At 43.1% G+C, this 25,617-nt stretch overlaps 1 protein-coding gene across 1 annotated transcript in view; it reads right to left on the reverse strand.

Annotated features, from left to right (window-relative positions):
• ABHD12 (abhydrolase domain containing 12, lysophospholipase) overlaps window positions 1–24,445 on the reverse strand; it is a 53,690-nt gene extending 29,245 nt beyond the window's left edge. The window contains exon 1 of the mRNA XM_086482240.1: window positions 24,297–24,445. Within this exon, the coding sequence (XP_086338366.1) occupies window positions 24,297–24,445 (149 nt within the window). The remainder of the gene's footprint in view (window positions 1–24,296) is intronic.
• Window positions 24,446–25,617: the final 1,172 nt, after the last annotated feature.

The following is a 25,617-nucleotide window of genomic DNA, read 5'->3' on the forward strand; positions in this document are numbered from 1 at the left end:
CACAAAAGCTGGGGAATGATGAAGTAGAATTTTTGGTAGACACAGGACCTACATATTCAGTGCTTAATACTTGCAGGGGAGATTTTAGTTCAGAAATGGTAAACGTTGTTGATGCCACGGGGAAAACAGAAAAGCAACCTTTTTTACAACCCTTGAAATTCAAGTTGAGTAACTCACCAGTTTTCATATATGCCAGATAGTCCCGTCCCTTTAATGGGAAGAGAGCTGCTGAGGCTCAGATTACTTTTAAAAATGGAAAAGTACAATTATTGATTCCTGAATCAAAGACAGTAGAAGTGGAGGGTTTTATGTTACAGGATATGCAGGAAATACAAGAAGAGGTTCCGGTTGAAGTCGAAAATGCAGTAACACCTCTGGTGTGGGCAAGTGCAATCCCAGGTCGATCTAAATTGGTAGAACTGGTAAAAATTGTTTTAAAGCCTGGAGCTAAACGGGTAAGACAAAACCAATATCCTATTAAATGGGAAACTAGAAAGGGGTTAGAGGAATTAATAACAAAATTTCTAAATTACGGATTGTTAGTAGAATGTGAGTCAGAATATAATACCCCAATCTTGCCAGTAAAGAAGCAGAATGGCAAAGAATATAGGTTAGTTGAAGATTTAAGAGCTGTAAAACAGATTGTTCAAGATATTTACCCAGTAGTGGCTAATCAATATACTTTGTTAACCTCTTTAAAAGAAAAGCATAAATGGTTCATGGTACTCTATGTCAAGGATGATTTTTTCTGCATACCTCTAGACAAAAATAGTCAGGCAATATTTGCCTTTGAGTGGGACAGCCCCACCACTGGAAGTAAAACACAACTCACTTGGACAGTGCTACCCCAAGGATTCAAAAAATAGTCCAACAATATTTGGCAAAGGAACTAGAAATTTGAGAGAAAAACAATCCTGATGGGAAGATACTACAACTATGTATATGACATCCTGCTGATGAACGAAACTCAGGAGGAGTGCTTCCAAATTACTATAAGTCTACTAGATTTTCTGTGACAAGGAGGATACAGAGTTTCAAAGAACAAAGTCCAGGTAGGGAAAGAACTGTAATTTATCTGGGGTTTGAGATTTCACAGGGACAACGGAGGCTGGGAGCCAGCCGAAGAAAAGCAATCTGTCAAATGCCGAAGCCAAGGACAGTACAAGAGCTGAGGGTGTTTTTGGGTATGGCTGGATGGTGCCGATTGTGGATCTCTAACTATGGACTACAGGTGAAGCCCCTCTACGAAACTCCGAAGGAGATGAAAGAAAACTACCTCCTATGGACCTCTAAATGTAAGGTAGCCTTTAAAGATTGAAAAAGGGCTTTGATGTCAGCACCTGCATTGGGGTTGCCTGATTTGTCTAAGGCTTTTGAACTGTTTGTGCATGAATGGCAGCACCTTGCTCTGGGAGCGCTGACTCAAAAACTGGGAACGTGGAGGAGAGCTGTTGGATATTTTTCCAAGCAGCTGGATAATGCGAGCAAAGGATGGGCGGGATGTTTACATGCTGCAGCTGCAACTGTTCTTTTAATTCAATTTAATTGTTATTTTCAATAACAATGGGACAAAAGGTTACAGTATACGTTCTAGATATGGTGGTGGTATCTGTTCTGGAACAAAAAGGGGGGCATTGGTTGTCCCCAAGTCATATGCTTAAATACCAAGTTGTATTATTGGAACGGGACGATGTTGAACTTAAAACTACTCCAGTAATCAACCCAGCTCTGAACCCTTATATCATGATTGTCTGCAGACCACTGAACGTGTGTGTTCAAGCAGACAAGATCTGAAAGACGCACTGTCAATTGACTGTGATTTAGAGTTATGTACAGATGGCAGCAGCTTTCTACGGGGACAGAAAATGGATGGCTGGATACACTGTGGTTACAGCTACACAGGTAACAGAGGCTGGAGCCTTGCTCATTAACACATCAGCCCAGAAGGCAGAGCTGGTGGCATTCAGCCAAGCCCTGAAAATAGCCAAGGGAAAGAAGGTAAGTATTCGGACTGATTCAGAATATGCATTTGGGATAGTGCACGCACATGGGGCTATTTGGAAAGAAAGGGGACTATTGTCAGCTCAAGGACCACCCATTAAGTATAATGAAGAGATCCTCCAGATTTTGCAAAATATCCAAAAGCCTGAGAAGGTGGCAGTCATGCATTGTAAAGCACACCAATTTGGACAAACTGCAGTAAATATAGGAAATAGATTGGCTGATAAAACTGCTAAGGAGGTGACTGAACAAAGCATCCTGACATGGATATCAGCGAAACAAACAGAACTCCCAAATTTGAAACCTAACTATAGTGAGGCAGATCAAAAATTGGCATCATTATTAAAAGCAGCCACAAATGGAGAAGGATTGTTAATAACTCCTACAAAACAAGGTATTGTACCATCGCAAATAATGACTGAGATTGTGAGGAAAAGACACAAGGAAACACACTGGGGAAGTGAGGCTATAATTTCTAGTCTTCAAAATTCAATTATATGCGTAGGGATGACTGGGATAGTGAAGTCGCTAATAGCAAAATGTTCCATTTCTTTAAAGAATAATTCCATGAATAAGGAAAGACTGCTTCCAGGTGTTACTCAGCAGGGAAAGGAGGGGACTATTGGCAGATTGATTTCTCCAACTTAACGAAACAAAATGGTTCTAGATATCTCCTGGTATTGGTTGATACTTTTTCAGGCTGGCCAGAAGCTTTCCCTTGTCGTACCAACAAAGCAAGAGAGGTAACTAAGCTGTTACTTAAGGAAATACTACCAAGATTTGGTGTACCAATAGGAATGTCTTCTCATCGGAGGCTGCATTTTGTGGCAGATACAGTTCAGCAGTTAAGTAAAATTTTGGGTATTAAATGGGATTTACTCAGTCAAGTGGAGGGGTGGAAAGGATGAATCAGAATTTGAAGCGACAAATTAGCAAGATATGCCAAGAAACCTCCCTGAAATGGACTCAAGCCTTCCCATTAGCTCTATTAAGAACCAGGATACAGCCAAGATCTGTGAGTAAAATTAGCCCTTATGAAATATTATATGGGAAACCATACCAAATAGCGGTAATTCCAGGGGAGGCAGATATACAAGGAAAAATGGATTTGAAATTGTATTTGATTTCCCTAGGGAAAACTCTTGCAATCCCTCAGCGACATATAGTTTTGACCGGACACTCCAGTACACTTGTTTCAACCTGGAGCCTTGGTCTACATTAAAACTTGGACTTCGGAGCCTCTGCAGGAAAAGTGGAAAGGGCCTTATCGAGTACTATTGACTACATATACTGCTGTTAAAGTACAAGGATGAGAACCCTGGGTCCGCTATACCAGAGTAAAGAAGGCACCTCCAGAAAACTGGGAGTCTGAAGAAGCTGGACCTTTGAAACTGAAGATTCACAAGATATTTGATGAACCGTACTTGGGAAAATAACTGTGGTAAACTTATACTGTTGGGATTTTTATCAGGAATCTTTTCTGGGGTAATAATTACACTGTTTATGGTGTATTTTAAATTGTTTCAGAGAAAGTTAGTTTTTCTTTGGAAAAAGGGATCAGAAAAACATGAATCAAGAATTTTTGAAACAGTCGTATAGGGTAAAGTGAAATTTTGGATTTCACCACGAAGGGGATTTTGACTATATTGGGTTTTTGTTTACTGGTGGAATCATTGGAGAATAATTTGCTCTTACAATTTTATACAGGGATTTGCCAATGTGCAGAATTTGGCATCTATTACGGCTTGCCTTCCAATTCCACGATCTGCTAAAGATCCAGTTCCATGGGGAATATTAACCATAAATTTGACAATGGCATGGAGAAAAATGTGGAAAGGAAATCTGAGTAATTGACTTGAGTAGACACAGAAGGAAATTATTCTTTAAATTTCAAAAGGAAAAATGAAACCACATTTGGGTGCAATATTACAAAACCGGCTACGTCCTGGGCAAGAGTTGATTTACCACCCATCAGGAGACACTTGCATTAATACCCCATGGGGCTGTCAGCTTCCAAAAGCTTGATGGCGACCCCAGAAGGGAACCTGGGATCATATATAAGATGTAGGATGGTGTTTGGAATTTGATGGAGTACCTGAGTCCCTGCCAGACCCTGCCCGAGTGGGTACAATTTATGACAATTTGGATCAAGTTAAACAGAAGGACAAGACCACACATCCTAAGTGGAACTGTATGAGGAAATATAATTGCAGTTCATCTGAGGCAGAAATTCGACAACTTTATCCAGTGGCCGAGGCTTTAAGATGGGGATGTGCATGTAGAAATTATAGTAATTTTTTAAATAATACTTGGTCGCATCTGTATGATGACAGAAGAATTTGGCCAGGAATTGATGGTACCAGGAGGCCGATAGAGAGCTTAGGGTTGACAGTATGGATAAGCAGTTACGGAAGGTGGAACACCCATATGTCAATAAGGAGACAAAATAAAAAATGGACATTAGGATTGTTGACACTGTGTCCTCTTTGGAGAAAATCACCACTATGACCCCAGTGGTGGACTCCAGTGAAAAGGAAAGATGATACTTGGCAATCTCGAAGTACAGGAACTAAAGTGTGGTGGGTGTTAGAATCAATTTTTTTGCCAGGAGTGTCAGCATTAGAACACAAATTCATGTTACATAACCTCTCATTACAGGTAGAGATACTGGCAAATGCCACACACAGAGGATTGGACGAGCTGAACAGATTCAGACAACTAGCAAAATGATGTTGCAAAACAGACTAGCTCTAGACCTACTATTACTCAAAGAACACGGAGTGTGAAGATATTTGGGTTTAGTGAATGATTTGTGTTGTGTTCACACACCAAATGTAACAGATTTTAAATCAACAATTGAATAAGATCAAAAGTGTAGCACAAAGTAATAAGGAATTGAGAATGGGGTTAGAAAATTCATGATTAAACAAAATTCTCCATGGATTGAGACTTGCCCTGACTGGATGGGTAGTAAGCCTTTTACAAACTCTCATTGTGATTGTTATAGTAGTTGTGATTACTTTCAATAAAAGGGGGGAATGATATCAAACATGTATAAAAATCAATTGTATGTATAAAATCACTTGTATACGTTCTGTTAAGACACCCTGTACAGTCCCAAGCTACGCAGACCAGAGGTGCTCATTAACCGATGGTCTATTTACAGTTAAGAGCAAAAATAATATGTTATTGTTTAAGGATGACTGCTAGATAGGATTCATTACCCCAACTTTTTGTTAACAGTCTCTGAATCGTGACTGAAGTACAGTCTGAGCCAAAGTCCTTGACTCAAGGACATTGGAGGGTCGCACCTTTTGAGTCTGGGGTCTGTGGGTGGTTGCGGAGCAGCCCTTCGACTCAATTCAAGAACCTACTGCACATAATCGGATGAAGGTGGGGAGATGATAATGAGTTATGGGAATGAACATGTTTATGTATGAGAACCTGTTTATTACGTATCATGTATCCAATATAATCAGTAACTGTCACAGTCAGGTGTGCGCTGTTGGTGAGAGAACTCCCCTGCGCACCCGGCCGTCCATAAAGAATGCCTGCTTCTTAATACTACATTGGTGTTAAGAGGTTTTATTCCCGACTTTGCTGACAACACTACTGCCTGCCTACAAGTATCTGTCTGTCTTCTCTCACCCAGGAACCATATTCTGGACTTCAGAAACATCTACCATCAAAATCAATGTACTTTTCTTGATAAGCTAAAGGAACTGCCATTTTCCAAGAGGGGGAAAAAGAAAATATTACTAAGAGACTGCCAATCAGCTCTGGCTGGAACAAGCCAATGTCAAAAGATTCAACACATTTTTAATACTTCCCATGGCAAATGTGACAATGAAGAGGTGAAGAAAGCCAGCAAGGCTTCCAGTGACATTTCCATACCTCGAGCCCAGTTTCCTAAAGTATTAAGGAAAGCAGAAATGGCAAAGGACTGGCAGAGGAAAGAGTACAAAACAGGGGCTTTAGAGGAACATTAGTGAGCACCAAAGCCTCAGGCTGACCTAACCCTGCCCCATGGAGAGCAGCAAATAGAGGAGGAGAAGGTGGCACAGGTCCTGAGTGCACAGCAGTAATAAGCAACACAAAGTCTGCCTACAGTTGTGGGTTTTGAGAGGGCCTAGTAGACATACTCTACAGCCAGGCTCTGCAGAGCAATCCACTGTGAAACAGTCAGGTCAGCTAAACACACATGCAAACCTCACAGCTTTGGAAAAAACACACAACATTTTGCGTGGGCTAATCACAACTGATCACAGCTTTCTACTCTCAAATTAAAACCAGCTTTCCACAACCACCCCCACATTAGCACCTACTGCCTATTTCCATTGCTGGAATGGGTTTGTGGAAGAGAAGGGGAGGAGAGGTCACAGCAGGGTAGCTAACAGTTGCTGAGCAATCGGGATATAATTTAGCTCTCTTCAATGAGAAAAGCGTGTCTTTTCATTAAAGCTTTTCGTCTTGTTTGGCTGGTTGCTCAGAGTTAACACAACCTTGCAGTTCCCTCTCGCCTCACACTTGAGAGATGACTCTGCCATCACCACCTTCCCACTCAGAATGGTAACACGGCTGAGCAACCAGGCAGGATGGGGCTTTCCAGCAAGCTGTCCTGCCTGGGGCTCAGGTCCTGCTGAAGCCAAATGGAGCTCTCCTGGGGGACTTTCACAGTCCTACAGAAAAAAATACCCACTTGTTTAGAAAGGCACCATAGTCAGGTCTGAACTCCTCCAGGCACCACCAGAGCACATCAAAGCTCAGGCTCTTCAGATGTCTGGGTTTCAAAAGCGCTTCGCATGACCCAGCCACGAGTTGGAATCAGGAACAGAAAACACTGAAGATGACATTGTATAACACTGTCAGAGCCCAGGAACTATTTTAGTTTCTCTTTTTCAGAGACTCAACCAAGACATCTCTTCCTTTGCTCTGGCACTCCACACCATAATCCATAAGGTGACTTTTACACCTTATCTCCAGGGAGATATCTAATTAAAATGCAACCAGAACAAAGCCTCTATCCATCAACAAACAGCTTCTCTTCTCCTGATAAATCCAAGACAAGGTGCTGAAGTACTGACATTGTAAGATTACCAGTTCTTTAGTGAGCAATTTAGCTAAATTAAACTGCTCTTGCTCTGCAGAAAAGCTATTTCAGGAAATAAATGCCATGCACAGGAATTTGGTGTGCTCAGGCAAAAGCAGCAGCTACGTAATTTTCACCCTCTTTTCACCAGGAAACTCAGTCAGTCTTAGCTGGAAAATACAAGTGAGTTAGAGAATAAGCAGCTGCAAACTGAAGACATTGAAGAATATCATAAAGGGATTTCCAGGAACAACAAAAGTAATGTCTAAAAAAAACCCTAAACAACAGCAAAAAAAAAACCCACACCAATTCAAAACACCCAGCACCCACCCACCCACCCCCACCCCCCAAAAAACATGCAAAACACTGACACCACCTTTTCTCCCTTCATTCACCAAAGGCTTTTGCCCATCTTCTGAGTTCTGTCCAAACACAGGCAAAATCTGAAGTACTTTTTGGTTTGTGCAGGCTTCCAAAGTGGATATGAAAAATACATTGTCTCTCCAGACATACTTAAATCTGAAAGAAGAAAGTCTTTCCTGTGAGTGTGACATCAGAAACAGAAAATCTTCCTGGTAATTTATACCTGGACAAAGATCCTACATTCACTCAGAACAAGCAGGAGAACCTGGCCAGCAACAAGGAGCTGGGGGTCCTCTCATAACAGCTTCTCCTGGATGTGCTATCTTTACCAGCACTAAGGGAACTGCAGACATCAACATCCTTCATCTCACCACAGAGAACAACTGCCAAACTAAGATTTAAGTACTGTGCCATCACAGAACAGGGATTTCAACCTGTGGTCCACAATCACAGTGTGTCTGCAAAGAGCAACCAAGGCAAGCAAATTTACTATGGGCATCTTTCAATTCACAGTACTGGTGTTCCTCCCTTCTCTCCAGTAAACTCAGGAGGTTTTGTGAACAGAGAGCATCCAATGACCATGCTACCGTGGCACATTCTGCATACAGATGCAGATTAGAATAATTTTGCCTGGAGAACAGCTGAATCACTTCTGCATCAGAAGTACGTCAGAAGAGTTTCCATTAGGATCTCCTTATCAGCTGTGCTACAAGGGTGAAAGGGCAGGCCAAGAGTGAAACAACAGACTGGTATCAGAGCTGCAGTCAAGCAAGAACAAAATTTATCAGAAACATATACACGCTGGGCTTGCAGTCCCAAAACAACTTACAGACAAATGCACTTCCAGACCACGTGGCCTTTGTCATCTAGCAAGAGGTCTAACAAAATGCTCACAGACACCCGAGTACAAGACTACGTTTGTTCAGCAAATGCTGTTTCTGTGGCTTGCTCTGGCATCCCTCAAATCATCAGCTGTTCAAACTGCAAACTGGCAATCCTTTCCCAGCGGGAATTCAGAGCATGGGATGTGCAGAGCCAAGACCATTTTCATTCTTGGCCACGCAAGGTGCCTCCAGATTACCAGGTGACAAAAGTGACTTTAAAAGTGGCAGGGGAAGAAATAATAACATGAATAATGTCATAACAAGAGCACATTCCACCACTTTTCTAACAGAAAACATTGGGGAAAAAAATCAATACATTCCTTCTGATAGACAAGGATCGAGAGCATAACAATAAGGAGGCAGACAAAGTCACAGGCAAAGGATTAAGAAAACTGAGCACTAAAGGGAATTTAAAGGACTGGAATTAATTTCTTTGGGTAAACACAATTGTACTCAAAACAACCTATTCTACAATCTGGAAACTGTAACTGAGCCTCAAGTACACAAGGGTGTGCAGAAACAACACAGTAGCCACGCACAGGGCAGGACAGCCCCACCCATCAAGTCACTGGCAAGCCTTCCAGCCTTTGCTAGCCTTGCTTTAAACAAGAGATGGTTTCTAGCCCAGGTATGATCTTCGAGAACATTCATCTTCCCTTCCTACAGGACTTCTGCTTCTTACAGGTCCTGAAGGGTGACAGGATCACCCAACCCGCACAGGCCATCTGAGCCACCCAAGCCGATTAAACTTTTGTTTTATTTCACTTGTTCCCTGCCAAGACAATAAAAAAGAAAAAGGAAAAAAAAAAAACCTATCAGCCTTCCAATTGTGTGAAAGCACATTCAGAGAGAGCCTCTCAGCTCCTGACTGGGAATTCACAGGCAGGCAGGGGTCTCATCTCCGCTCCAAAATGCTACCAGCAGCTTTTGGACAGCTTATGCATGACATGCAACAAAGAAATTCTCCACTACAACATTAATATGGGTCATCATCTCCTCTGCTTTGCTGCAAAACCTGCTTTATGTGCAGCCATACAGCCTGAAAGGATGCTTCTATCTATGGGTTTGTCCCCTCCTGGTTCCTGTTCACAGTGAACGCAACTGCATAGGCAAAATAGGCAAGCACACGATTCTTTTATTTCAGGCTCAGCTACGCAGAATTCTCCTCAATGAAAAGTCTGCAGCCAAGCCTTAATTCTGCTTCACTGGAGGCACTTGTATAGAGAACATGGAGGTTGAACTATAGAAAATTCATCCAATCCTGAAAACAGATCTTCCCCTGAATTCATGAAAGCCAGTGGGAACACAGCAGTATCTGCCAGAACTCTTAGCATCCGAGTGACTGATCCCTCCCTTTGACATTAGCATACTTTTTAACAGGACCAGTTCACTGCAAAACAACTCAAAAAGAAAAATTAAAAGCCCCAAACTCACCTTGCTATTCTAGGGATTAAGCAATCATCTAAAAAAAAAAAAAAAATCCACAAACCACAATCCTGGAAACAAGACACAAATAGAAAGGCATTACTCTTTTTTTTTTTTCCCAAGCTTGTTTCATAAAACAACCCTAAAAAAATCACGGACATAAACCGCATGGGTATCCGAATTCTCAGAGACTTTTAGTTTCAACCAATTCCTAAAAATCTTTGCTCTTGTGAATATATGAAAAACAAGAAGAAAATTAGCTCTACAGGATTCTTTTGCCATCTCCTACAAAAAGTTCCTTAAAATCTTGAACCTTCGCTCTTTCTAAAGAAAGTCTCTCCCTCATAAACTAAACTGCAATATAGTATCATCGCTGCAGCACTTCTTCAAAAGAATGAAGATACTACATTGCAAAGAGCCATGAAGACCATATTTTTACAAGGGTAAAGGACTTAGTAATTTATTTTGCTGCTGGATGCTTGAAAAATCATTAACACGTGCAATATCTGTGAAGGACACAATTCACTTCTTGATGTTTCAAAAGACAACCTGATCTTTCAGCTATTGGGACAAGACAGAAAAGGTTGGGTATCTATTTGTTCTTTGACAGCCTCTATAATTCAGATACAAATCCATTTGCACATAAACCCAAGCATTAACAGTCAGAGCTGTTAGAGCTGTTACCAGGAAGTATTAGTCACTTAATACAACGTACATTTCCATTCTATGCCAAAGGTATAGAAGATGCAACAGGCAAATTCATACCCGATCCTATGGCTTTCATCACTGTAGCATCCAGAATGTTCATCGTTCACTTAAGAAAAGCATCTGATAACAGGGACTATTTTAGTCATGTTACAGATACATGAACGGTAAAGAGGCTATAAAAGATCCCGAGAAGTCACCCAGTCCATTCCCTCATCCTACAAAGGACACACGACCTAAAGCAGTTGTCTGCTTAATTCCTCCCACTAACTCCTGGCAAAGTGCAACAGCCCACACTTCACGAATGTCCCTCTGGCAATGCAGAGCTGAGCCAGATGGACTGAAGTTCACCAGCTTCACACAACAGACCAGGCTAGCTGACTTCTCACTGAACAGTGATTTTTCCTAGAAAGAGAGAAAGGTACCAGAGTACTTCAAAAGCTGAATAAAGATTTACCCAGCAGGCAGACAGAAAAAGCTATCCAGATCTCAAAAGCCAGCTAAGCTACTAAATGGTCCTATTTACACCAGTGAGAAAGTGGGAGAGGGGTAGTGAAAAACACTACCCACACCTTCTTAAATATTGGCCTTAAAAAGCAAGGATGGAGCAAGGTATTCAAACCTTCACCAGCAGAGACCCAGCCCAGGAAAAGCTACTCCACTCCATAGTTCCTACCAGCCTACTTAGTTTGACTACTCAGAAGCAAACAGTTGGGATGTTCTACTATTTATCTTCTAATTAAAAGAAAAATGAAAGGGAATAATGCCCTTAGTAAGGCAGTGGGAAAACAACTAATTTAAAGCCTACAGGTTTTCATTTAAAAAAAAAAATAAATAAAAAAGACAGAAAAGAAAGGCAAGCTCAGTTTTTTGAGTGTTTTCAAACATGCAAGCTCCACCTTCAGGTTCCTCAGAATGAATGAGAGCTTACTTTTTAAACAGACACACCACCAACAGTGATGGAAAGTGAAGGTGTCCCAATAGAGGCGAAAGCTCAAAAACCAGCATTGGCAAGGAGATGTCAGTACACCCATAAAACCTTTTGAGTTAGCATTTGGCAGGAAATTCAAATTGTTCTAACCATAGAAAAACTTTGCCAGCTACTGAAATTTATTCTTTTCTTTGCTGCTATTATAGCAAAATATGCTTTCTTCCTTTTTTTTTTTTTGCTGAATAGTATATTGTATTTCTAAAGCACAGCAGAAAGCTATCATTAAGCACTAGCTTATTTCTCTGTTCATAGCAGCATCACAGAAAGACAGTGAAAGCTGCATACACAGCTCCACAGAACTGCTGCATGTCAGCAAACAGAACCAGAATATTTTGTCTATATGCTAACCAGCACTTTCAGCACCCCACCCCTGATTTTCCATTAACAATGTCCCATGTAACATCAATCAAATGCTTACTGATGCTGCCTTCAGTTAGGCCTACCGGATTTCTATCTTTTTTAAAAAAATCACCCCACACCACCTCGCAGTCAGAGAAGTTAGCCAAGTTCATTTGACAAGCTGTACATGGATAAACTGCATAGTTTACCCATGCAGTTCATCCCACTTTCCATTCACTTCCATACTTATGCAGCCTAAAGTTGGCAAACAATGTGGCCACAAAAGGAAATTCACCATAGGAAAGGCCTGAACCTGTACCTGCATCATAGCAGATATGTGCAAATACACATAAAATTAGCTTTTCAAATTGATCCGTTTGTAGAGATGGTTTAGCAGTTGTGGTAGAAAAGCCTATTCAAAGAAGGAGCCTCCAGGACGTTTTCTTACAGAGACTGTAAAACTGCTGCCTTAGACACATTCCTCTTCAGCAATGTCCTTTCCCTCCCTTCATTGCCAACTGTCTATTCCCAAGCCCTTCCCTGCTCCAAAACAAGGTGTTGTCTACAGGGCATCTCCTTTTGGCTAGGGTAAGAGCTTCAGGCAGTGTTGTTCCAACTATCTGAATACAGATGAGGTTTGAAACTTTAAGCCCCCAAATTCCCCCAGACCACCACTTCATTACCTAGCTCCCCTCTTACAGCCCAGATTCTCAGTTAGACTGCTTCTGTGCCTCCTTCTGATTAATATCAAGTGATTAAACATTAACTTAAAACAACAAACAGAAAGAAGGAAGCCATCTAGCCAGTCATTTACAAGAACTCAGGTGTGTCTCTCCAAGACCTATAACTGCAAGGAGTGTCTCAAGGAATTGGTTTTTTCAGAAGGGGACAGCAAGCTCCAGCTATTGAGACCTTAATAACCACATTTCAGCTTATGGAATAGTGAAAGATCTTGGGTAGGACCTGCAAGAATCAAGACCCTGGTGCAGCAAGAGGAGGAAATGCGGCACCAGCACTCATGGTAAAGGGAAGAGGAAGGCACTGCTGATCAGTCAGTCCATAGCAATGAAGTGCCAGGGAGGGTCATGCAGGGACTCAAAGTGCAGCAGGAAAAAAAATGAAGTCCATGAAGTGAGGGAAAGGCAAGTTAGCGTACAGTGTTAATGAGCAGAAATAATGGAGCAGCCTACAGGTAGCGTATGGGCCTGTGGCAATGAAACACGTTTGCAAAAAGCAGAGTAAATGGAGCCAGGTAGGGAAAGGCTCACACGGGCATTCACACACCCCACAGGTCAGTGACATGGGAGCTACATCTAACTTTTCCCCCTTGAGCACACACCCCTGCCCCATCCCTTTGGAGTGGCCATGCCTTGGGCTCTCCTTTTCACAACCATCCCCTAAGCTAACTATCCCTGAAAGGTAGCAACAACAATGCTTGTCTAATTAAATTGGCACTTCCTTTGAAGGACAGGAGCTTCAAACATCAGTCTTGATAACCTACCTTCTAACCTCGTGAAATCTACATATGTGTCACAGACCAGGAGACAAGAATGAGCTGAACACTCAGCAATATAGCACTGATTTATTTTAAAGTGTATACTGACAGCATGGCTTAAGCAATAGCTATGTTACTTCTCAAGACTTGGGTAAAATAGCATTAGCAGTAGTGTGAATGGTGTTTGGCAAAATTAACCCGAAAGCTGTGTCTGAAGAATAAAGAAGCAGATGCTTCTGTTATTTTAAGTATGTAGCAAACAATGAATAATTATACCCTAGGCAACTGAACAATTGACTTTTGGGACAGAGAAGCAGGCTTAGGGATTAGGGTTTTAAGTTGTTGACTTGCCTTGAATGCATCTTCTGCAACAGCCATTTAGTTTGCGACAGAACCTTTTCAGTATGAACCATTTGTTCAAATTCTAAGAATATGCTTTGTCCAGAGCTCCCCAGCAATGCTGCTGACACTAATCAAATCTGAAGTCACCCACACTAGATTTTAGTTGAGCTTGGCATTGAGATACTACTGTGGTGCAAGTACACTCCCTCCACAGTGTTTACTGAATTCTTAAGTTTTCCACTCATTTCACAGCTGATTTCTATTAAGGGCACAGCCCTCTCACTAGTCCATGAGCTGGGGAATGCAAAGCTGTCTGCAAATGAAAGAGGAAAAAACAGAACATAAACACAAAAAGACTCAAACAGCAAGAAGTATAAAACAGGAGCTTGAGGCCAGCTGAGCTGGATTTTTATTGAAGCAGTACAGCACATTTCTCTCTACCACACTCTCCTTCATGAGGAGGAGTATCGGGGTGCACAAGCAAAGGTTTGAGAGCAGAACCAATTTAGGCATGTAAGACTCCACCACAGTTCCTAGCTGCTGTTTAACATAAAGCTACTTGCCTGTTGAACGTATACCATAACTGAAAAAGCATACCGTACAGCCAAACCAGTTCCCCTACCGCCACTTAAAACTTGTTAACGTGCTGTAAGTCTGCCAGACTTGCATGCATATGTTAATATGCAGCAATAACAGGAATCCATAGATTCAGGCTTTGTTCCTATGGATACACATGTATGAACAGGTCCATATTCCCAAGCTGCACAACTTTGTGAACATGAAATCTTTCCACACAACAGCTTTTGGGAGACAGCCACCAGCCACACAGCTTGCGAATTACCACTACTGGCAGCCTCTGTGGCTCTGGCTCTCTTTTAAACCACCTGAGCAAAAGTTTCATTTGTGTATTGTAGACCTTTTTCCCTTTTAAATGCATAAAGATGGTAGTTTTATATTTGTCCAACCGAGACAGCTCTGCTTTTGCTGTCAGAGACCAGAAGCCATTCTTTCTTGGAAGCCTGAAGAAAAAAAAAAAAATGCTTTTGTGTTAGCAGTGATACTGCCACCTTTTAGATGCAGAACACATCATTGGTAATACATTTTGATTACAATGAACCAACAGTTCCCTGTTAGAGGCATACAAGCAAACAAGAACATTAAACAATGCCAAAACATCACATACGCTGACCATCAGCTGAGCACAGTTATATTTAGCTGGCAGTCACAGTACCCTCTGTAATCGTGACCTGTTTAAAAAGGCAGGCTGAACGAACAGTGCATGGCCACAAAGCAACAGCCATGGTTAAAGAACAGATAACGGAACCATTGTCAGCCCCAACATACCTTGAACACGGGTTTATTTTACATACAGCCAGGAAGATTAATCCATTCCTGCTTTCATCGGTGCTTTATTCAGGGACTCTAGCTTTAGCTATCACCTTGTTGAAACAACTCCAAAAGGACAAAGGCTTGAAAAATTAATGACAATTAGAACCAGAGCCTTTGCTAATACCACAAAACTCTAAAGAGCCAAGCCAGAAAACATACTCAAAGAAAGTGAAAAGCAGGTGTTGGAGTTTCTACTTAACTGCATGAAAACAGAACGTTTTGCAGCACCATACATCAGACTGCCACAAAGTTTAAAGTGGAATGTGGTCCCTATTCCAGCAGTCAAAAGGGGAAAAGAATACTTTACTAGAGACAGCACAAAGCTATCAGAAACTGAAAGAAAAGGTTACTTGCTGCATTTCTGCTGGATTTGCAAGACAAGAGAATGAGATATTTCCAATGATTGTGTCCAATTCACAATTTTCATATTCAACAGTGTAAAATTTGCATTGTCAGCTTTATTCCTGCTTCCTAAAGCTGCTCTGAAACTAATCAAGACTTTACAAAAAGCTAGCTAGGACTGCTTCACAGGAGAAAACAGAGCCAGGCTTCCCTTCCTGGGGATGCCAAGAAAGCCTAAAAATCTACTTGCTTCTCAAACACCTTGCACAAACTTTCCTCCACAAGCAAGGATGCTGCAACCTGGAAGCCCTGACTCCAAAGCTCCAGTTACATCACCCTCATTTGTGTAGGCTTCTCTGTCTCCAAAAAGTCACCCCAGGGGATGCTTTACTGTCAGGGGAAGACAAATCAGCCTCTAGACAGGGTAAATGCATTTACTGTTCTCTGCTCTGAGCTTGCATATATCCCACTGAAAAGTACACTTCCAAGAGGGGTTTTTTTTCAGTTATGCCACACAAAGTCCTTTATTCTGTACACCCTTAGTAACAAGAGAGACCAGGCTCCACATGACCTCATTTCACTTATTATTCAACACCAATCTCTTCTGCAAGAAGAATTAGCCAGCATTTTAAATGGGTACAAACTTGATTTTAATATAACCACTCACATCCAGAACAGCAGCACAAATACTGCAGGAAAGAATATCTGAAATCCCAGTCACCCTTCTTTGTCCTGTGCCTGATGTACAAGAAGCATATAAATTGAAGGTAGGGCCCATATTTTGGCCTACCCCTCGGCTCTTCTTATCAGAGGCCGAGAAGGAATACCAGCTCTTGCTAGTCACACATCGCCACTACAAAAACACAAAAACACAAGAGGGAGGTAATCAAAGAACACGGTTATCTCTTCCCACCACAACATGAGAGAAAAGCTCTGGGCTTAAGAGATGTTAAAAGAGGAATTCTATATTCTGCTATCTGTGCTTAAAGCCATTCGGCATCCATTCAAAGATGGTTGTTACCGAAAAAAAGTTAAAGTGGCCAGTCTGTTGGGGGAGGATTTTTATTTTTAAAATAAACTCCACAAAGATTGAACTACTTGCACTACCCAATCCTACACCAGAAGGTTTTGCTTTAGCTATTTACTAGATTCAGAAGACAGCTTCGGTGCCTGAAGTTTCAATGCTCTTCTTTCAATTTCTAAAATTCTCTTTTTGTAGTTTGACAGATTGTTCTGAACAAGGAGAGGGCAGCTGTGGGACTTATCTCAAATATTTTCAAGTGTTTGTGTTTTAAAAGTTAATTTTCTAGTCTATCCATTTTTTTTTTTTCTCTACTACTCAGTAAGAGTTACAACATTGAAATAAGTCTGGATTAAACACTTTGATTTGGAAAGTAAACACAGACATCCTGTTAGGTCAGATCAATAGTCATACTTCAAATTATCAAGGCACATAATAGTCTAAAATAAAAAAAAATTGCAAGTTTTAATTGCCTTCAATAAGGAAAAGGCAGATTTCTGAAGCTCAGTGTTGCACTGTTTTACCAACACTTACTGCTTTGAGGAAGAGATGCGTGCCAGCAAACCAAAAGTGCAAAGCCTAGCTCGCAGCCTTACTCCTGGACAGGCGATACTCGTGCCAGGCCTGTGCAAAAAGACACATGACAGCTTGCAGATGTGATTACCTAGAACAACTTCACTCTTTGACACAGTTCCCTTCCCACAGTTACAAGTTCTACACTCTCCCCTACCATCCTGCCTTGCAGCCAGCTACGTTTAACCTGTGTTCTGGTGGCCTTTTCACTATTTCACCAGCTGCCCCCTTCATCAGCCCTTCTCCTCCTCCCAGTTTTACCAACAGTAATTGTCTCGTCATTGGGACAGTTGATATACAAAATTAGGCACCCTTGAGCCCAAGCATCAATCCCAAGATAACTCCCCAGTTATTCCTCTCTCCACTGAGACAGTTTTCAATACAGATAACATGCTCTCCATTAGCAATTCCAGAAAATAAACTACAATACAAGTCAAGTGCTTTGGAGAAACAATTTTACCACTGATGCTTTCATCAACTAGGCTGTAATCTTGATAAACCTGTCACATTTTACACTGAGACCTCCATTGCACAGGGCAGATCTATTTTCATTAGTATATATATTTAGCTGCTAAATCTTCTTTCATTGAATTGCAAATTAACTCTTACCATTAAAATTGCACAGAGTCCACCTCAGGCTAATGACTTTAAAGCCTCCTAGGTCTCTTGTTACCCTTTTAATAAGCCAGAAGTACTTTCTTTTAGTCCTCTGGTGGTACTGATTCAGTCACAGCTACATTAACATAGTGATCTCACATTACAGCCTTAGTGAATCTCCCTTGCTTATAATCACTAACTCTTGATGTCAGAAGCTGTCCACTACTGTAACACCAACAACAGGACACTTACAGTGCAGCTACCCACTGAGTTTCCAAAACCCAGTGTTTTGCAGGGGAACTGCTGTAGAAGCCTATTTACTAATTTCACATCCTGGAATGATTACAGAAATAACCTGACCTGCCCTTCAGGCCTGCAAGGTTAAAGTAACTTAGTCACAGCCTCCTAAGAGGACATCATGGCGCCTTTCAAAAGAAACTGGACTCAACCGGCAAAACTCTTCATTCACAGCAGAAATCCTGCTTGGGTATACCAGGTCTCTTGCACGTACCACAGCAGCAAATTCTAGAAAGGAAATAAAGTCATCATTTGTTTTAACGAAAACATCACAATGTTGTTTTCACCACAAAGAAATACATATATATTTCATCCTGGAGAAAAGCTACAGAATCACTGTGATGACCTGTGACTGCATTTGCAGAGAACTAGATTCCCGTCTCAGCAACTACATGCCATTTATAGCATGAAAGAAAGTCATCCTCAAAAATTAGCTTGTCCTAAGTAGACCGTTGATCCTCTGGGTCAGTGAAAATAGGCTGGAAATAAGACATGGAGCTACCAGAGGAAAAAAGGATATCTAGAGGGAAAAGTGCATATGGGAACCTAGGACTTGTGCTGATGTTAGAAGCTCAGTTTAGCTGGTCATCCTACAGCACAGCATCACGCTGGCCAACAACCCAGCCAATGATTATACTCACTGGTATGTCCAAAGGAACCAGTAGTGGCCAAGTTGAGAAGAAAGGACAGAAAAGATTGTGACAATACTGAGAAGACCCTGGTCTCCACAGACATCTTCACTCCAGAAGTGACTAGAAAGTCCTCTTGGTCCCAGGAGTTATCCCAGAACCATCTATATGTTGGGAAGTTTAGCTATACTGAAACAAGCAGAGGTCTGCAATTCATACAGCTCCTAAGTAGAAAAAGACTTTTACAGGAATTACAAAGCACTTGCAATTAATAACACCACAGTAATTATTAACTCAGGAATAAGCCATCAAAGCAGAGCAACTGAACCCAGATGCACACATGATGTGAGAAGTACAGCACCGCAATGAAATACGGAGTTCAAGAGACCAACACAAAACTCAGTCATAACTAGAGGGCAAACTGTCTTCAGTCTGAAGCAAGCCTGCTTGAGCAGAGTTCTCCATGAGAACTATGGGAACTTGAGAAAACTGCTCAGAGACTATGAGACTGTAGGATGACATAACACAGATCAGATGCATCAGAAAAATGCTATGCTCTAATACAGAAAATCCAGATATACTCATAAGTTGGATCCAAGGAAAGAAATTTTAGAACATATAGACAGGCCTGCAGGAGGATGCTAGGAGTCCCAAGAGATGCTTGAAAGAGTAAACCTTGCCTGTTTAACATAAAAAACAAAGTCAGTGATGAACATGGTGAAAGAAGATAGGCTTTAATGAACTGAGGCACAGAACTGTCAGCTACACATCAACATGATGGCCTCACAAATCATTAAGTCCTTAAAAAAAAAAAAATCCCAGATTTAAAAAAACATACCAATAAAACTAATCACTCCCTGCAATGCAGGAAGTCTCGCTATTTTTGCTGAATGAATTATATGTCTTTGAGAATGAGGGGGGAGAAGATGAGCACAAGGAAAGAGAATTATAATGGCCGCAAAGGCTGAACAAATCGGGAAGATGATGGAGAGACTGAACGCCTAATGCCCCAAACTGGTAACCTGGGAGCAATTCAAAGGCACTCACTTAGCCATAAGCTGCCAAAATGGCTGATAACACATGAGACAAACCAGGATTTAGACACAGCCACTGAGTTCCCTTTCACAAAAAAAAAAAAAAAAAAGTCAGACACGTGTGAAAATAATTACACAATCCCATTTTTGACAGATCTGAGCAAAATATTACTGTGCGTCTTCTTCCAAGAGAATTGTAACAAATAAAAAAAAAAAAAACCACCACACCAAAACCCACACTACAAAAAAAACCCCACACAGACCAAGCTGCTTTTACACAATTTACATACATGAGGAAATGTGATTCAACCTGTACTTACCATGGAAGAAAGCACAGGCAAGTGACTGAAAACTATTTCACAGCTCCTTTGTGAGCTTTGCTCAAGAACAACTACCAAGAAATGAAATAGTAGCAGCTATTAGCTAACTGAAGAGACAGCCTGAGGGACAGCAGGCTTCTCCAGCGACACAGGAAGACAAAAGTATCAAGGTATACAGCTCACACACGTGGGATTTGCAGGTCTTCACTGCTTCACAGCACGGACAGAGACAGAAACAAGTTTTAACATTTGCAGCAAACAAGTGTTTGCAAGAGATTAGGGAGTGGCAAAATTCATACTTCAGGTCTATAGTCCCTCTATCAATTGGGATTAATGAGGCACAGATAAGGACTAGGTCACAGATAGGAAGGGTAATATACAAGTGACCATTTTCCACCAGGATCAGGGTTCAGCAGAAATGACAGGAGAATTTGCTTTGATATCAATGCCAATACTAAACTCACTTTCTTTGTGCCCCCACATAAAGGTTTTTGTATACCTAAGGCTCCTCAAACGCATTTCCTCAGAACATCAGAGCCACAAAACCGAGTCAAAGCAACTACCCAAAACACAATGCTACCTTCATAACCATCTAGCACTTAAACACTGTCACCTGGAAAACGCATCGTAACACAAATATTAGAGGAATGGCCATGCACACAGAACATACATACCAGGAAAACCAAGCACTGCATGCTGCTTCTTTAGTACTGCATTATTGCATTTAATAGTTTCAGGCAAAACATCTCAGTTCCTTCAAAAAACATCACTCACAGACTCATAAAGCAGCTACTGAAAGTTCTTAGATAACCACCACACCGTATTTTACTGCTACCCACAGAAGAAAAACGGAAATACCTCTATTTGTTCCTTTCTGTTTGTAAGCCACTTAAGAAAAGCCACACTGACTACAGTATGCACTAGCCAAAGCCACATAAATCTTATTTATCAGACATTCATCTCCGTTACACATACTTGCACACATATACTTTCTGTAACAGAGTAGTTCAAATGCACAGCCACCTCTTCAGAATGAGTTTCAGCTCCTGGATGAATGAGCAGTGTGATGATAGGACTGAACCAAAACAGAGGGACAAATACAGTACTAGTGAAATTAAAAAAAACAAACTGCTGCATGACTAAGCTGCAGCTGCTGGTAAGGCAATACTGTATTCTACAAACACTGCGTACATTTACAGTTATGGTGCTATTTAGCCTTTGCTGAGGAAGGGGCCTGAACAGAAAGAACCCCGCTGGGGAAACGCACACACAAGCTCTGATGTGCTCTACAGCCCTGGTCACTGCTGCAATTGCAAACATCGCTGCCTCCGAAGCCCCCTGTGCTCATGACCCACAGGATCTGCCCCATGATCAGCCCTTGGCTGCAGAGGTGCACAGCCACTTCAGGCTACTGTGCAGTCAGTTTGCTTGTCCAACCAGTGATTTGTGTCATTTACAAAGAAAAGATGGAAACCCACATACCGAGGCCAAACACACAAGCTGTTTCCCAAGTCTGCAGAGAGACTAAATAGCAGCGGTATGAAATGCAGACAGCCCCACTTCCCCTGAACGCAGAATTCACCACCACCAGAAGTGCTGATCTTAACTATTTAATCAATGAGCACGCTGCTAAGAATACTCTTCCATGGTACAACCCCCAAATTCCAGATACTATGCCATCTCTACCACCCCAGCAACCTTGCAGCAGAGTTTTCACCTCCTTACAGTTTCTGCAAGATGGGGAGTAAGACTGATGCAACACACTGAAAACAACACCACAATCAAACACTGGTTTTCTACCCAATGGTGTAAAGAACGCTGCAATAACAGCATGACTTTGCATATTAAAATATGAGGATCCAGATGCTCATACGGCAACTTGTTGGCCACAAAACTAGCCACAGTCAGGATACACTCCAAGGTAGGTGTGCTGTCTACATACCCCCCTCATGTTCTTCCTTAAACACCCACCGCTGTCTGCAGTGCTGGAATACAGAGCTAGAAAGCAGCCTAATCTGACTCACAGTGGTTGCTCAGGACAACAGCCTTATCTCTGGGCACCACACCTTCTGCCTGGACCTCACATTCCTGCACACTCAAATTCATACTGCACCTATGTATTTGTTATTCTGTAGAAAACATAACTGGAGGGTATTGTCAGACCCTGACATCTTGCCTGCAAACGACTGTCTGAAAGCTCACAAGGTGAGGAATTCGAAAGAGGTCCACTGAAAGTCAGTAAGAAAGGCAGGCAACCCAACCCAGGACAGCAGACAACAGAAGTACAGAAGTAAGTGATTGTTCCACTTTGCACAGATACAAACACACACCATTTTGGCAACACTGCACAGGATGATCTACAGGACTCTCAAAAAAAAAAAAAAAAAGTCTTGAGATGTGGAAAAGGGAAAGCGAGTTCCAAACAAATAACATTTTCCAACAATGTCAAGATTTTGAGAAATGCTGTTGTATGGAATACAGTACCTGACCTAAAAAGAAAACACACACAAACAAAACCCCCACACCAAACCCAAAAAAGCATGCAGGACTTCAGAGATTTCTGAAACAGGCTTCAAAGGCTCAACATGAAGAAAAGTGAGGAAAATTTGCCTGCTGACCATCTTTAAATGTGCAAATGAGAAACAAAGGCAAGAAAAGCTTTCCACAAATGGGATGTATTTTCCCTGATTTTACCTTGGCCTTTTCAATATGGTGTATCCAACAGCTGTGCTGTCGGTTTCCACACAATACCTGCCTGTCAGACCAAGCCGACAGCCTGCGCTGGTGCTCTTAGGGCTTGCTCAATACTTACCACTGAAGGAGCATTTCCACTTCAGTAAAAAGTACTTGATTGCCATTCATAATGTTGAAGAAGTTAGTAAGTCATCATTTGATTACCACTGGCCTTAGAAGTGACCCACTTGGACAAATGGAATAAATATGCTGAATTTTTAAATGTTATAAAAGCAGAGCACTGACAGAGTCTGATCTATTGCATAGTCACTGGAACAGAGAGATCAACCCAGCGCCATTTTCAATTACCAAAAGCTTGTCCTGACACGAACAGAGTGCTAAAAACATCCCAAAGGTTTACCTCCAGGGCATACAATTGAATAGCTATTACCTAATAAAAGAGTAACATTTTAAAGCCTCTGTCTTTGAACATGACAAAAAAACATGTCATGAACAGGAAAAAGTTATTTTCAAATGTCACTTTTGCTTATGAGAACGGAAAAATTCTCAGAAAATTTACCAGTGAAACAGCCACATTAGCTCATTTTCTAGAAATCCACTGATAAGCACTTTTTTTTTTTTTTAAACAGGCTGCTGCATTCCTGAAGCACAGCAATTTGGCTTCAGCCACCCAAACGACACAGCTATCTTCATCATTAAATATTCTTCACACTTACCAAATGCAGCCAAAGAAAAGCGCTATACTGGTGTAGATGCCTCTTCCTCCCTAGCCCTCTGTAATTGTGAATCGGTCTTCATTGTGTATTACATTCCCCCGAAATCTTCCACAAGAAGGTTCGAGCTTGTAAGAACCTTCTATTGTAACAGATTTGATTTTTTTATAGCGGAACACAAACATTTTCCCAGCATAAATAAGCACAAGATGTTTAAAACGTTAAGACAGCTAGCAAAAAGCCATGCCTAAACTCTTCTCAACGGACCCAGACATACAAGCTTCTCTTACCGACACGCAGATGCGATTCATTTATAGGAAAGAGATGACTTTGACAGGAACCGGCTTTTCTAAAAAAAATAAGACATCCTACCTGCAGGCCCCTGCCCCTCCACGTACGCTCTGATGGAGAGGATTTTGTGCTAGCCATTTTTTTTATTTGGGGAGGGGGAACGGGGAACGGGGACGGGGGGGGGGGCGGGGACGACAAACGCCTGCCTGTACCGAAGGGCCCTGGATGAAGCAACGCTCAGGTCTGAAAATCAAAACTCCGGCCAGCCTTTGCTGGCCAGATCTGGGTCTGCAGGACCGGCTACCACCCCATCTTCTAATTAGTTATTTACACCGGCAACCGGAAAGCATCCGAGGGGACGGCACCTGCTCCCCCGGCACACAAGCGCCAGGGACGCGAAACGGAGGTGGGAAACACCCCGAATTCCCACGTACCCGTCTGCCGCCGGGGGCTCCCCGGGCGCTGGGGGCGGGGGGCAGGCCCTTTCCCTCTCCTTGCAAAACATAGCCCCGCGGCCACCGCCTCCCCCGCCCCCCTCCCTCCCTCCTCCCGCCGTCCCCGCGACCAGGCTGAGGAGGTGCCCGAGGCCCCGCTCCTCCAGTGGGGATCAGCGGGTACGGTGCTGTCGCTGCGAGTAACGGGGGGGGGGAAGGGACCGAGACCGGCGGTCCCCCCAGCGCGGGGCGGCGGGCTGGGCAGAGGCTGGGGGGCGCGGAAGATAACAAAGCCCGGGCGCCGGGACGCCACCGCGGCGGCGCTCACCTGCCCAGCGGTCGCTTCATGCCCGTGTCGGCGGCGGCGGCGGCGGGCAGGCGCAGGCTGTGCCTCAGGCTGCAGCCCCTGTCGAGGGGCGCGGGCGCGGCGGCGGCGCGCTCATGCTCCACCGTGACCGACTCGTTGCGCTTCCTCATGCCGTGGTGGCGGCAGCGGCGGCCCGGGACGGCGGAGACGGCAGGAGCGGCGCCGCGCACAGCCGCCGCTCGCCTTGCCCTGCCCTGCCCTGCGCCGCGCCCCGCCCCGCCGGCGCCCCCACCAATCCCCGCCACCGGAGCGGACTGGCGACAAAGGCGCTGCTTACCAGCACTTCAGAGGGACCGCGCCGCCATCTTTACTGCGGGCAAAAGCGGCGGCCGCCATCTTGTTGGGCGAGGGGCGGTGGCGTCTGTGAGGGGCACGCTCGGCTTGGGGCGATGGATGTCCCTTTCTGCTGGGCGTGGGAGCGGTGGCGGTTCGAGCAGAGGCTCCTGCCAGCTTTGGGAGAAGTGGTGGTTCAAGCAGAGGCCCCTGCCAGCTTTGGGAGCGGTGGTGGTTCAAGAAGAGGGCGCATCGGGGTATTGGCCCTTCTGGGGCTGTAGGGGCACATGAGAGCGTACAGGGCCCTGTGAAGTGTGAGGTGTCATGCTGGTGTGCGTCCCAGTGCAAGGACCTGGGACATAGTCCCTCTGGTGTTATGGAAGCCTGCAGGCAACTGGAAATTTTGGCACCCCACACATGGAATGGACACCCAGCTTTCTGAGCTGCCCCTCGTGAGGAGAAGCAGAGGATGATGAGCCTGGCATCATTAAACTGCTTCCACATGAAGAGCTGCTGGGACACAGGGGAACAGGGCAGTTGCAAATCAAAGAACACCATCTGGTCTGCACAAGCCTGGAGGGGTTACAAGACCCTGCCTGGGGCTAGAGGCTAAGCTACAGCACACATCTGCCCATGAAGAAATGGCACAAGGATGTGGAGAGGCAAAACTAGCAGTAACCCTTACTGTTAGACTCAGCAGTGAGGACAGGAATGAAGCACTGAGATAACACAGATAATCATAGCCATGGTCCCCAAACAGTCAGAGATCATCACCTTCCACTATTTTGTCTTCTGAAACTTTCTCTGAAGCAGAAGACAGCCATATCAAAGTTTCAGATGTGATTCCCCACACACATACATTTGCTCTGTAGGCTTCTGGGGAGGTTTTGATACCAATTTGGAAAGCACATTGTCCTCTTCTGACACGCACTGGCAAGGCTAACTTGCTACAGAGCTCCCCTAGCAGCATGGGGATTCTGCACTGGAAAGAAGTAGTGCCAAATAAAGA

This window comes from Leptosomus discolor, chromosome 2 (genome assembly GCF_034619465.1).
Source record: "Leptosomus discolor isolate bLepDis1 chromosome 2, bLepDis1.hap2, whole genome shotgun sequence".
Classification (NCBI taxonomy): domain Eukaryota; kingdom Metazoa; phylum Chordata; class Aves; order Leptosomiformes; family Leptosomidae; genus Leptosomus; species Leptosomus discolor.